This window comes from Anopheles bellator, chromosome 2, assembly GCF_943735745.2.
Source record: "Anopheles bellator chromosome 2, idAnoBellAS_SP24_06.2, whole genome shotgun sequence".
Lineage (NCBI taxonomy): Eukaryota > Metazoa > Arthropoda > Insecta > Diptera > Culicidae > Anopheles > Anopheles bellator.
The window spans coordinates 32,559,369-32,570,981 of record NC_071286.1 but is presented as its reverse complement, the minus strand read 5'-3'; the positions used below and the strand labels follow the sequence as shown (position 1 = coordinate 32,570,981).

At 47.8% G+C, this 11,613-nt stretch overlaps 2 protein-coding genes across 2 annotated transcripts; both read left to right on the top strand.

Moving 5' to 3' along the window:
• Positions 1-2,650: 2,650 nt before the first annotated feature.
• LOC131209593 (lipase 3-like) lies at positions 2,651-4,135 on the top strand. Its single transcript, XM_058202694.1, has one exon. It carries the CDS (start codon positions 2,659-2,661, stop codon positions 3,895-3,897), a length of 1,239 nt encoding a protein of 412 aa, XP_058058677.1. The 5' UTR covers positions 2,651-2,658; the 3' UTR covers positions 3,898-4,135.
• Positions 4,136-4,634: 499 nt separating this feature from the next.
• LOC131208590 (nuclear pore complex protein Nup98-Nup96) lies at positions 4,635-11,581 on the top strand. Its single transcript, XM_058201388.1, has 6 exons — positions 4,635-4,911; positions 5,117-7,258; positions 7,318-7,564; positions 7,678-10,643; positions 10,726-10,838; positions 10,913-11,581. The coding sequence occupies exons 1-6, from the start codon at positions 4,635-4,637 to the stop codon at positions 11,225-11,227; spliced, it is 6,060 nt and encodes a 2,019-aa protein (XP_058057371.1). The 3' UTR covers positions 11,228-11,581.
• The last annotated feature ends 32 nt before the right edge of the window (positions 11,582-11,613 follow it).

The window sequence follows — 11,613 nt, the reverse complement described above, 5'->3', positions numbered from 1 at the left end:
TATGAATATACGTGAATATTATTATTGAACAGTAGTTAATAATAATATTCACTCAGTAGTTTTTTTAAATTATTGTAAGTTGATGGTACGACGAAGCAGATGCAGTTTAATATACTTCAGTGTGAGTGAAATTTGTAAATCGTATTAGTTGGTTCGGGCCAAGTAAAGTTTTCCTTTTCTTTGTGTGATCGTTTTGTCTTCAATATACCGCATGTAAACGCATGAAACACAGTGTTTACAGTTAGCTCCAACAAAACATGATAAACGCTTCGTTTGAAACCGCCGTAAAGTATACGCTCGTATTTTTCTCTCATATTTTGTGAGCCCATGGTGTCTTCGGTTCTGTGTTGCTATTGACTTTGGTACTTTTGTGTTGCAAATTATTGGTATTAAATATTAGTGAGCGACTAGTAAAATGTCGTATTACTTTTATGAAATAGATTAACTGTTAAAATATCTGTGTTTTTCAATAATTTGGGTACTGCTTTCATGTAAATATTCCAAGATTTTTCAATGTCCTAAATCATGTATTACGGCTTCCAATTGTTGGCAAACATCATGGCTCGAAGTGACAAACGTGGAAATTTTTATTCAAATCGTACAGGGTTTGCAACTATTTATAAGTGTTCAAATGATAGCAAATGCCAAGAAAACCTTTATTGCATATTCAAAAGTAATATCAAGCCCTTCTTACTATACGATTAAAAACTCAAGTACATCTGGAAAAGTAGTTGATTCAACCTATTTCTTTATTTAAAATTATCAGAATCAGCTTCGTGATTAACGAACGTTTTGTGATATACATTTTTCTTCGTTTCCATCCATTTTACAATGTTAGTGAAAGTTCGTTCAACAAGCATCAGTCGCCCACTTTTATAATTACATAAACCCGTCAAGTATGTCTTTCGGGTGAACTTATTAAACAGTTCATTTTTACTAATATCTTCTAAGTAAAATCTTGCTGTGATCTTGGAAATCTTCGAGTGATTTCAAACTAAAGCAAGTTCATTATTCATACTAATTCTAAAATGAAGTATAATATGCAATATATTTTTTTACTTAAATTAACCAATGCATATTTTGTTGAAATGATTCTAAAGAAAGGATTTTTGCATATCTCCCTTAAAATTGACCATCCCATTCTATATCATATACGCGACGGGTCATAAGCAGTCAAAACATCCATGAAAAGTCGAAGTGAATTTCAACCAGTTTTTTTAAGTTTTAATATTCAAAAATAATATAAACTTCGAAACGTTATTCGAGAATGGTTGCAGTTGTCCATGAACACAGTTTGTTTTTTCAATTACTGTTGTGCTTAAATTGTGATTGTACCATTCAGGGTCGAAACTTTTGTCATCAAGTAACGAATGTTAAACCGATTCTGGCATGGCATCATCAGATCTCTTCTCCATTTCTTCTTCGTGCTGCGCATTCCCATTTCACTGTTAGAGCGCGAGGTGAAATGGAAAGCCATTATTATTAATTTCAAATCTTAATCCTTCTTCCAGAACGGCTAGAAACTAATCAGCAAAAAACTGATTCAGATCATCTGCATGAAGTAGACTGACTCGATCGGTACCATGGCCTGGCCGGTCCCAACTGTAACCTGGAAAAGCTTGGCCTGGAAATACTATCGCGAGTTCGGTCACATTCTACATTAATGGTTATATTTGAAAACTAAATATTTTTAATTATAATGGTTTGGTCCATTAAGGGGCTTCCCAGAATGACAAAATCAAAATTAATATGAATATCGAATGTCGAATACAAGATTGATTCATACATTAGGATCGCATATATGCAAACACTCTGTGCACATTCAACCGATTATGATTGAGTAAGGGAGCGATAAAATGTTAACTATAGTTTTACAATCGATATATCGCTCGATATATTTCAATATGTTTTACAGAATTTCTTGAATAAGGTTTAGGTTGTACCCCAGAAACAGAGAATTATGGAAAATAACTTCAACAGTGAAATAATGTATACAGTAAAATGGCGCGAAATACTTTAATAATAAGCTACATATAATACGTTATGCATTAACAGTACGAAGCTCTAAGCTATAAAATGTAATGTAAAGAAGACGAATCGTAAAGTATTCTACCATTGAATTTAAATACATAGAATAACGTACTGAACGTGACGTACTGAAATATAAGCAGATAAAAACATGAAAAAGATACGAAAAACATGAAATTTATAGTCGTCTCTTTATTGTAGATGGACGGACTGTGGCGTATTAAAAAAATAAAAAAATTAGTGCTGAGTAATTCCCTAAAAGTATGCAATCCCGCCATACATTGAAGAATTTTCAGTTTTATTAATGCTTAATGCGAGCACACGTGTTCCTCGGATTTTGTCTTAAGATTGCGGCGCGTGCCGTGGCTTCCGTTATTTATGTTTTTCATAGACCTACCAGAACAAGTGGATTTTTCGCAATTTTGTTCGGCTATCTTTGGACTATCTTTTCCGAAGCTTTAGTTTCAGTATGAAGTGCCGGATCAGTGGACTGAACCGCAATATAATGCCACTTAGATGTGATTGCACTTTTCTGGTATTAACTAATCTACGATACCGGCCGGAGTACCCTTTAAAGGATCGCGATATGAGCGACCAAAGGTACAGTGTCGGTTCAGCAACCATCCCGTTATGGAGTCGCTTAGGCGGTCATACCGCAAACACAACTTAGCGTGTGTCGTCCTATTGGTGTCGATTTATATGGTGCTGCACGCGAGCGCTGCGCCATCGGATAAAATTAGATTTCAAGTGGACAGTGAAGATGGTCGGCTAACCGTTCCCGAGTTGATAAACAAATACGGGTACGCAGTCGAAGAGCATCCAGTCAAGACCGAGGATGGATACCGGTTGATGCTGCACCGCATAAAAAGTGATCGTCCGAATGCCACAGTCGTTCTGCTGATGCATGGTCTTCTGTGCAGCTCTGCGGACTGGGTAATGATCGGTCCGGAAAATGCGCTTGGATACCTTTTGGCGGATCGTGGATACGATGTCTGGATGGGAAACGCTCGCGGCAACCGATACTCACGTGATCACGACAGTCTTAGTCCAGTGTGGCCAACATTTTGGGAGTTTTCCTGGCACGAGATCGGATACCATGACCTTCCGGCCACAATCGATTACATTCTCGAACAAACACAGCAACCCCGATTACACTACGTTGGCCACTCTCAGGGAACGACGGCGTTCTTCGTGATGGCGTCCAGCAGACCGGAATATAACGATAAGGTAGTACAGATGCAAGCAATGGCGCCGGTCGCATTCATGGAGCACATGAAAAGCCCATTACTACTGCTGATGGCCAAGTTTCTCAACACTCTGGACATCCTAATGAATCTGTTTGGAATCGGGGAGTTTATGCCCAACATGCCAATTCTGCACGAGATTGCCAAACGCATCTGCCCAACTTCGTCACCAAACAACCTGTGTATTCATCTGCTCTTCCTACTTAGTGGTTGCGATCCTACGCAGCTTGATCCTGCCATGGTTCCGATTCTGTTCGGTCACACGCCGGCTGGTTCAGCAACGATGCAGTTAGTTCACTACGCCCAAGAGGTTCGCTCGAAGCGCTTCCGGAAGTATGATTTTGGAAAAGTAAAAAATTACCTAACCTACGGTAAACTATCGCCCCCGGAGTACAATCTGACGAAAGTTACAACTCCCGTTGTACTGTACTACGGGTTAAACGATTACCTGGCGGCTCCCAAGGACGTCAACAATCTTGCTGCACGGTTGCCTAATTTACGCCAAAATATCCAGGTGAATCACAAGCTGTTTAACCATTTGGACTTTCTTATGGCAAAGGATGTCCGCAAATTGCTGTATGACGATGTCATCGAGCGGATTATCGAAGCTGACAAAGTGAATTGATAAGCGTGGCGGATAGGATTAAGCCAAGAATGTGCCTCGCACAAGCAGCACTTCAGTTTAATACGGTCCTAAGGATAAGCTTCAATTAATCGTGTGTACTTGAACACGAACGATAAAGTCAGGTGCGGTTATTAATAATTCATATTGAACGAAAACCGAGCAAATGCAATTCTTTCTAGATTTAGACTACGAAAAGGTATCTTTTACCTGAGCTTATGAATGGCACGATCAAATCAATAAAAAGATATTCAACCAACATTTTCGGGATTCTGTTCAATTCTCAAATAACCGTTTGAACGTTTAAACGATTCCTAGAAACAAAGCGCAGGGTCACAGCTCGATTGGAACTGCACGAATGGCTCTGCTCGAAAGCGTTTGACAGCTTCGTCGAAGGGCGCTAAAGCAATGAAAACTTTCGCTTGCTCACACACTGCGACGTCTGAAATGCTGTGCAAAATTAGTGTATAATACTGTTAAAATACGGCCCCCAAAGCGATCGAACCTCCCTATTTTGTGAGGCATAGTGTGTTCCTGAAACAGTGCAAGCAACACGACAGTTTGGTTTGGGGCCGCACGCGAAACAACTCTAAATAAAGCGTTTGTTCTGCTGCTGTCCAGTGAGGTTATGTTGGCGCGTTGTATTTTGCGGTCAAAGAGCAAGTGCTAGAAGTGCAACATTCGCCGTACCGGACAATTCAATTCTCTGTTGGTTTCGTTCGTGATATTATACCTGCACCATGTTCGGCGCTAAGGCCGGGGGGTTTGGGCAACCGAATGCCAATACTGGATTTGGAACATTCGGCAGTAACCCCGCCGCCACCAGTCCGTTTGGGCAAACGACCGCTTTCAGCAAACCAGTGACGACCGGTGCATTCGGAGCGACTCCGACGTTTGGCCAGCAACCAACGACATCACTGTTTGGCCCAACCCAACCCGCTGGGGGTCTGTTTGGCGCTAGTACCAGCAACGCCCCAACCTTTGGTGGTGCAACAGCCGCTCAACCAGGGTTTAGTGGTAAGTAGACGAGTGGAAGGTGGCTCGGCATGAACGATGAAATTGCGTCGTAATAAATGAAGGCGCGTGACGTCATAGATGCATCCGTGATGTCACGTGTCTGTTTATTGCGAAACAATGTGTTTTTCGTTTTTTCGATTTGTGGATGTTTAAGAATCGGTTTTCGTCGCTCATTCAATCCCATTCGTTTACTCGACTCTTGTAGCTTTTGGTCAACAACAACCACAAACAACGTCACTGTTTGGCACTCAGAACAACACCGCCGCCAACACGTCACTGTTTGGAAACAACAACAACACTTCGTTTGGTGCGGCTAAACCGGCGGGCTTTGGGTTTGGCCAAACAAGCACGCAGTCGTCTCTTTTTGGACAGGCGAGTACTAGCCAAACAACAACTTCCGGTTTCTTTGGTCAGAACACCCAGAGTGGGGGCTTGTTCGGTGCCGCTAAACCGGCATTCGGTGCGGCCACCGTTGTTGCCGGTGGAAATGGAACGGCGGTGGCTAAGTATCAGCAAACACACGGTACGGACACTCTGGTCAAGAACGGCACCACGACCACCATCAATACGAAGCAACACTGCATCACGTTCATGAAAGACTATGAAAACAAATCGGTCGAGGAACTCCGCTTCGAGGATTACGTCGCTAATCGGAAGGGACCGCAGGCGGGTGCACCGGGGGGTGGGTTATTCGGTGGTGGTGCTCAGACCACTGGACTGTTTGGTACAACAACGCAACAGACGAGTGGACTGTTCGGACAGAATGCGGCTGCCCCTGCAACCGGAGGTCTCTTCGGAACGTCGACGAACACGTTCGGTGCGACTACGACCCCACCCTTCGGTACGACAGCAGGCAGTACCTTTGGCAAACCATTCGGAAATGCACCGGCTACTTCGGCCCCCGGTTTTGGTTTCGCTCAATCGACCACCTCGACGCTCGGTGGCCTCGGAGCGAACAAACCGACTTTCGGTGCTACAGGCACCGGGCTGTTCGGACAAACGGCTGCACCAGCCACCAACACTTTCGGTCAAACTTCAGCCTTCGGTGGATTTGGTACGCAAAATACGGCCACCCAACCAGGAGGCCTCTTTTCCGGGGCTGGTACAGCTGGTGCAGCACCCGCTACGGGTGCATTCGGTACGCTTGCACCGTCAACGGGCACCAGTTTCAGCTTTGGAAGCAACACGCAAACCAATCAGCCAGCCGGTTCGACACTGTTTGGAGCCAAACCAGCCAATACATTCGGCACCCTGGGCGGCACCACGTTCGGGCAGAATGCTACTTCCAGTGCGCCGTCGTTCGGGTTTGGAACAAACACCAATACAACCGGAACAGGAGGCTCATTTTTCGGCAGTTCGTTCAACAAACCGGCAGCACCAGCGTTTGGGTTAGGATCTACGGCACCCGCCGGTGGGCTGGGAACAGGCGGAGGACTTACGTTCGGCACCGGTACAACTTCACTCTTTGGAAACACAGCCAACAAACCGGGCGGTCTCGGTACCGGGACTTCCCTGTTTGGCAACACGTCAACACTCGGAGCAACAGGCGGTGCGTTCGGATCCTTGGGCATGGGTTCGTCATTTGGAACCGGCGGAATAGGCGGCACGGTGGGCATAGGAGGTATTGGAATAACAACCTCACCAACAGGGCAGCAAGCAGTGCCAATTCATCAACAAATCCTGGCAATGGCAACCTCCCCGTACGGTGACAATCCCATTTTCAAGGGTATCAAACCACTGGCCGGTCCGACGGAGGACTCGCTCAAGCCGACCAACCCGTCGGCCCAGAAAGCGATCCTCGAGGGGTCCAACTATCACTTCAAAGTAAGCTCCCGTTCCGGGTCGGCCGACCGCGTGAAGGTGAAACCTCTAGGTGCGGCGCAGCTGAAAAAGTCCATCTTCGACGGCCTGGAAGAGTACGATAGCACACTTGAGGACAGTTTCACGCTCAAACCAAACGCGAAGCGATTGATCATCAAGCCGAGGTCGGTGAAGCCCACGATCGTAATTCCGGAGAGCGAAGCCGTTGATGGTTCGACCGTCACGGATGTGGCAAACTCCCCTACCATGATCTATGGTCGATCTACCTCGGGCTATCGCGTGGCGGAAGAGTCATTCCGCAATCAGATTCCGACAAATCCGGCAGAAAGCGCCAAGCAGCAAAACGACGGCAATCGGCGCGTTTCGTGGCTCCAATCGAACGTGCTGGATAAGGTGCGTCAACAGCAAAGCAGTAATCCGCGCCTCTCGGAATCGGTGCTGGACAACACTATCAAAGAGTTTGCATCGGTGTCGAATAATCGTAACGAGAAACCATCCTCATTGTCACCGGGTACTATTCGAGAAGGTAAGTGGATTGAACGTTGTTCATAAGAGCGGTAAACTGATGCGTTTGGTCTTTTGTAGAATCAATCTCGATCGGTGAAACAGACCCCGCCGCAAAAGGAGGTTCCAGAGGGCTATCTGGCACATCGCCAACATCAGCAGCGACGGGCAACAATCAAACCGCGAATGAAAGTTTCATATCAAACCGTTCGTTCCTGAACGAGACGAGCCTCGGAGGAGGGATAGGCACGGATTTGTCCACTTCGGTGCCAGCACTCGTAGAGGATGCGGAACCACATCCGACGGGAATTGTGCTTCGTCGCACAGGGTAAGCCAGTTGAAAAGCTTAGTTATCACTTTCGTCATTAAGATTACGTGCTTCTTTTTAATTGGCCAAAATATTTGCAAACTTAACACTATAAAACATTGATCCGAACGCAGGTACTATACGATTCCGTCGTTGGATGAAATCGCCCAACTGATGGACGACGAAGGACGATGCATTGTGGCGAATTTTACCATCGGTCGCAAGGGCTACGGAAATGTGTACTTCAACGAGCCGATCGATGTGGCTGGCCTCAATCTGGATGAGATTGTTCATTTTCGCCACAAAGAAGTTATTATCTACCCGGATGACGAGAACAAACCGCCCGTGGGCAGTGGGTTAAATCGGAAGGCCCAAATTACGCTGGATCAAGTGTGGCCTCACGACAAGTCGCTGCACGAACCGATCAAGGATCCGCAGCGGTTGGCGCTAATGGACTACGAGGCCAAACTGCGCCGCGTGTGCGACAAGCATGATACACGCTTTCTCGAGTACCGCCCGGACACTGGCAGCTGGGTGTTCAAGGTGGAGCATTTCTCAAAGTACGGTCTGAGCGACAGTGATGACGAAGATGCGGGGCAGGTTGATCCGAAGAAGTTAAAAATGATGACCAAGGTGAAGAATGTGAAAACGACACCGAAGCAGCAATGGCAGCAGCCACAGCAGCAGCAGCGTAGTAAAACTCAACAAACACCGGGAACCTCGCCGACGTCTCAATCAACAACTGAGCAAAACAGTAATGCATTGAGTGATCGTCGTCGGAATGTAACGGATGATGATAACGGTACTCGGCGCCATGAAGCGTTCGAGGACGATCCCAGTCCGCCACGGTACACAACACTGGTGGATGATGAGAATGGAAACTATACCGCTCACAACGACACAACAACTAGCCCGACGGCCGCTATTGCACTGGAGATGGGCACCGATCCGCACAAGATACAGTTGATGAAGGCATCGTTCTTTGGCGACGATGAATTCGACGAGGGCCGCGACAGCCCGGACCAGATTGTGCCTGGTGGTGGCGGTGGAAGTCGCTCCACGGGTGGATCCGGTGGACTGTTGTTACAAAGCCTCTATGGTGCGATAAGCAAACCGACTCCCAACGACTCTATTTCGTTCGGTAGCGGCGTGGATCGTTACAACAAGCACTCGTTGCTTCACGCAGAAGGATTGTCGACCATCGGCTTTACACCCGGGAGCTTGTTAAAAACATCCACAGCGAAAACAATCCAGGTGGATGGAGAGTCCACCGGAAGTGTGGAAAGCTCTCTACAGACGGCACATAAACTGTCACAGCGGGCAGTTGGCGGCACGAAGGTAGTAGCACTTCCGCCGATACCACGACCCGTCGGACCACTATCGTTGCCGTTGTTGATTGAACCGCGCATCGAAACTCTTCAACCGATGAACGTCGTGATACCGCTTTCGAAATCGATTCTCCAACGATTTTTGGCCAACAAGTCCAATCTGGCTTTCTTCCACGGGCGTAAGTTCAAGGTCGGCTGGGCAAACGGTTCGTCTATGGTGCTGCTAAACACGCGCAACAATTGCTCCGAGCTGAGCCATTGCCTCGCCAGTGTCACAGGCACCGGTGGCCAGTCTTCCGAATCGTCCGTCATAAGTATCGATTCGGCGATGAAGTTCTTCCGTGGCCGTGGCCGTGAGGATTACTCACCAGCCGCACTCCAAGTGCTTCGCTTGCAGTCGACGGCGGCCCCGTCCGTCACCCTCGATGCACTCGATTTCCACCTGTCGATTGAGTGTCACTTGCGCGTGCAGTTACGCCACGTGGAGCACCGTTCGGTGGCGGATGGTAACACTGATTGTCCGATGCTGGTGGCAGGTGGCAAGTATAGCAATCTGGAGGATCATTGCGAGCAGGCGCGATCGCTGCACGAATCGACCGGCACTGAATATGATGAGCTGTGCGCTGACGTTTGGTCGCTGCTGGTGGCGCTGTGGGGAGCCCGTGAGGAGCTGGAGGGTGTAGAAGATGGGGCTCATCTTAGCACCATGTTCCGGCGGGATCTGTTCTCCGAGTGGATCGAACGCGTCGTCACCGATCGGTCACAGAAAGAACGCAAGCAGGCGGAAAAGCGTGACTATCTCGACCAGTTGCTCGAGTTGATTCGCACCCATAAGGTGCTAGAAGCGTGCGATTTGGCCTTCGAGAACAACGACCTGCAGCTGGCACTGTTGATAGCCCAGATTTCAGGGGGTCCGGCCGTCCGGCAGTTGCTGCAGCGGCAACTGTGCGCCTGGCAAGACTCAGAAGCCGACCGATTCATCGATCCACGCCGGTTGCAGGTGTTTATGGCGATCGCCGGCGTTCCGGTGATGTCATCGTCGCATGGAGCAATCAATCTGTTCGAAAGTGTCGACTGGATGAAGTCACTCGCCATGCACCTGTGGTATCTTTCCACACCGACCGCCTCCATTACCGATGCTCTGATCGGGTACGAGCATTCGTTTGAGTCCACCGATTTCTACACCCTTCCGCCGGTGCCACCGTACACGAGACGTTTTCAGCCCAACGCAGGAAGCGGTGATCGGGCCGTACGTGACGTGCGCTTCCACTTGTTAAAACTGTACTCGCGGCGCAGCCATCCACTGGAACCGCTGCTCAATCCGGCCTCACACACGGCCGATCCGACGGACTATCGGCTCAGCTGGTTGCTGCTGCAGGCACTCGAAACGCTCGGTTATCGCCACTGTTCGGAGTTTTCGCGCAGTCAGCTACACGTTGCGTTTGCCAATCAGCTCGAAAGCTACGGTCTTTGGCAATGGTCCGTGTTCGTATTGTTGCACCTGCAGGATCAGGCACGCCGAGAGCTGACGGTGCAACAGCTCCTTTACCGTCACGTTCAGCTCGATGACGACGAGGACTATCTGACCCAAGAGCGCTTTATCATCAAGGAGCTGGGAATACCGGAGAAGTGGATCCACTGGGCAAAGGCCGTGAAGGCAGGCTCAATGTTCGACTATAGACAACAGGCACACTATCTCTTGCAAGCGAAACAGTGGTCTCTGGCGCACGAGGTTATCTTGCTTCATCTTGCACCGGAGTTGGTGATGAACGGTAAGAGAAGTGACGAGAGTGGTCAACTGGTGAGCTCCCGTGATATGCAGTAAAATAAATTTTCTTTCCCTTTTCCATGCAGATAAAATTGCACAGCTAAAGGGAATGCTGGATGCCATTGAGAACCCGAAACAGATATCAAGCTGGGCTACCAAGGGCCAGATTCTGTCGGATTTCATTGAACTCAACGAAAAGGTAAATCTGACCGTAAATTTCCTAGAGAGAATGAACACAACTAACGGATTTTTCGTCATCTTTTCACCGTGCAGTTCGAGTTGATAAAGGACACAATCGACGACGCAATGGTGGAGCAACAGTTGGAGGAGCTGAAGCCGAAGCTGTCCGATCTATGTTCGGTCATCAAAATGTTCCCGTGTCCGACTCCGAAGCACGTGCTGCTGCAGAGTGAAATTTCGCACCGTCTGGCCTACTTTGTACGGACGTTCTTCATGGACGATCCTCAGATCAGCGGCAGTGCGTTAATGCGCGGAGCCCTCGAACGGTTGCCTCTGCCAGAGGAATACGTGATGGGGGAGCTGGATCATATGCTGCGGGCGTTCTTGGCCGAGGAACTACACAATTGACCAGCCAGCAGGTAAACGCTGCAGCGCCGATACGGTTCAATACAGCACGAGCAGCAGACACTAGTGTACCACGGAAGTGTCACCAGAACAACACGATATTCCTTTTCTGGCGGATCCGGCGCATTTCCTATCGGCTTGTTCAATGTTCCTGTAGTGGTTGTTTTGCTAGAACGTAAACTCTTACATTGCCCATGGGAGCGAGACGAAAGTAGCGCTTCTGGGAATTTCAATCACTATCGAGCCGGACGTTGTGTGACATATTATAGATGCGTACAATTTGTTATAAAATTACCCTACCCTACGGATATCGTTGTAAACCTACACTTAAAATCATAAAAGTAAATAAAGGAATATGGCTTATTTTGTCTAGCCAACAACGTACAATG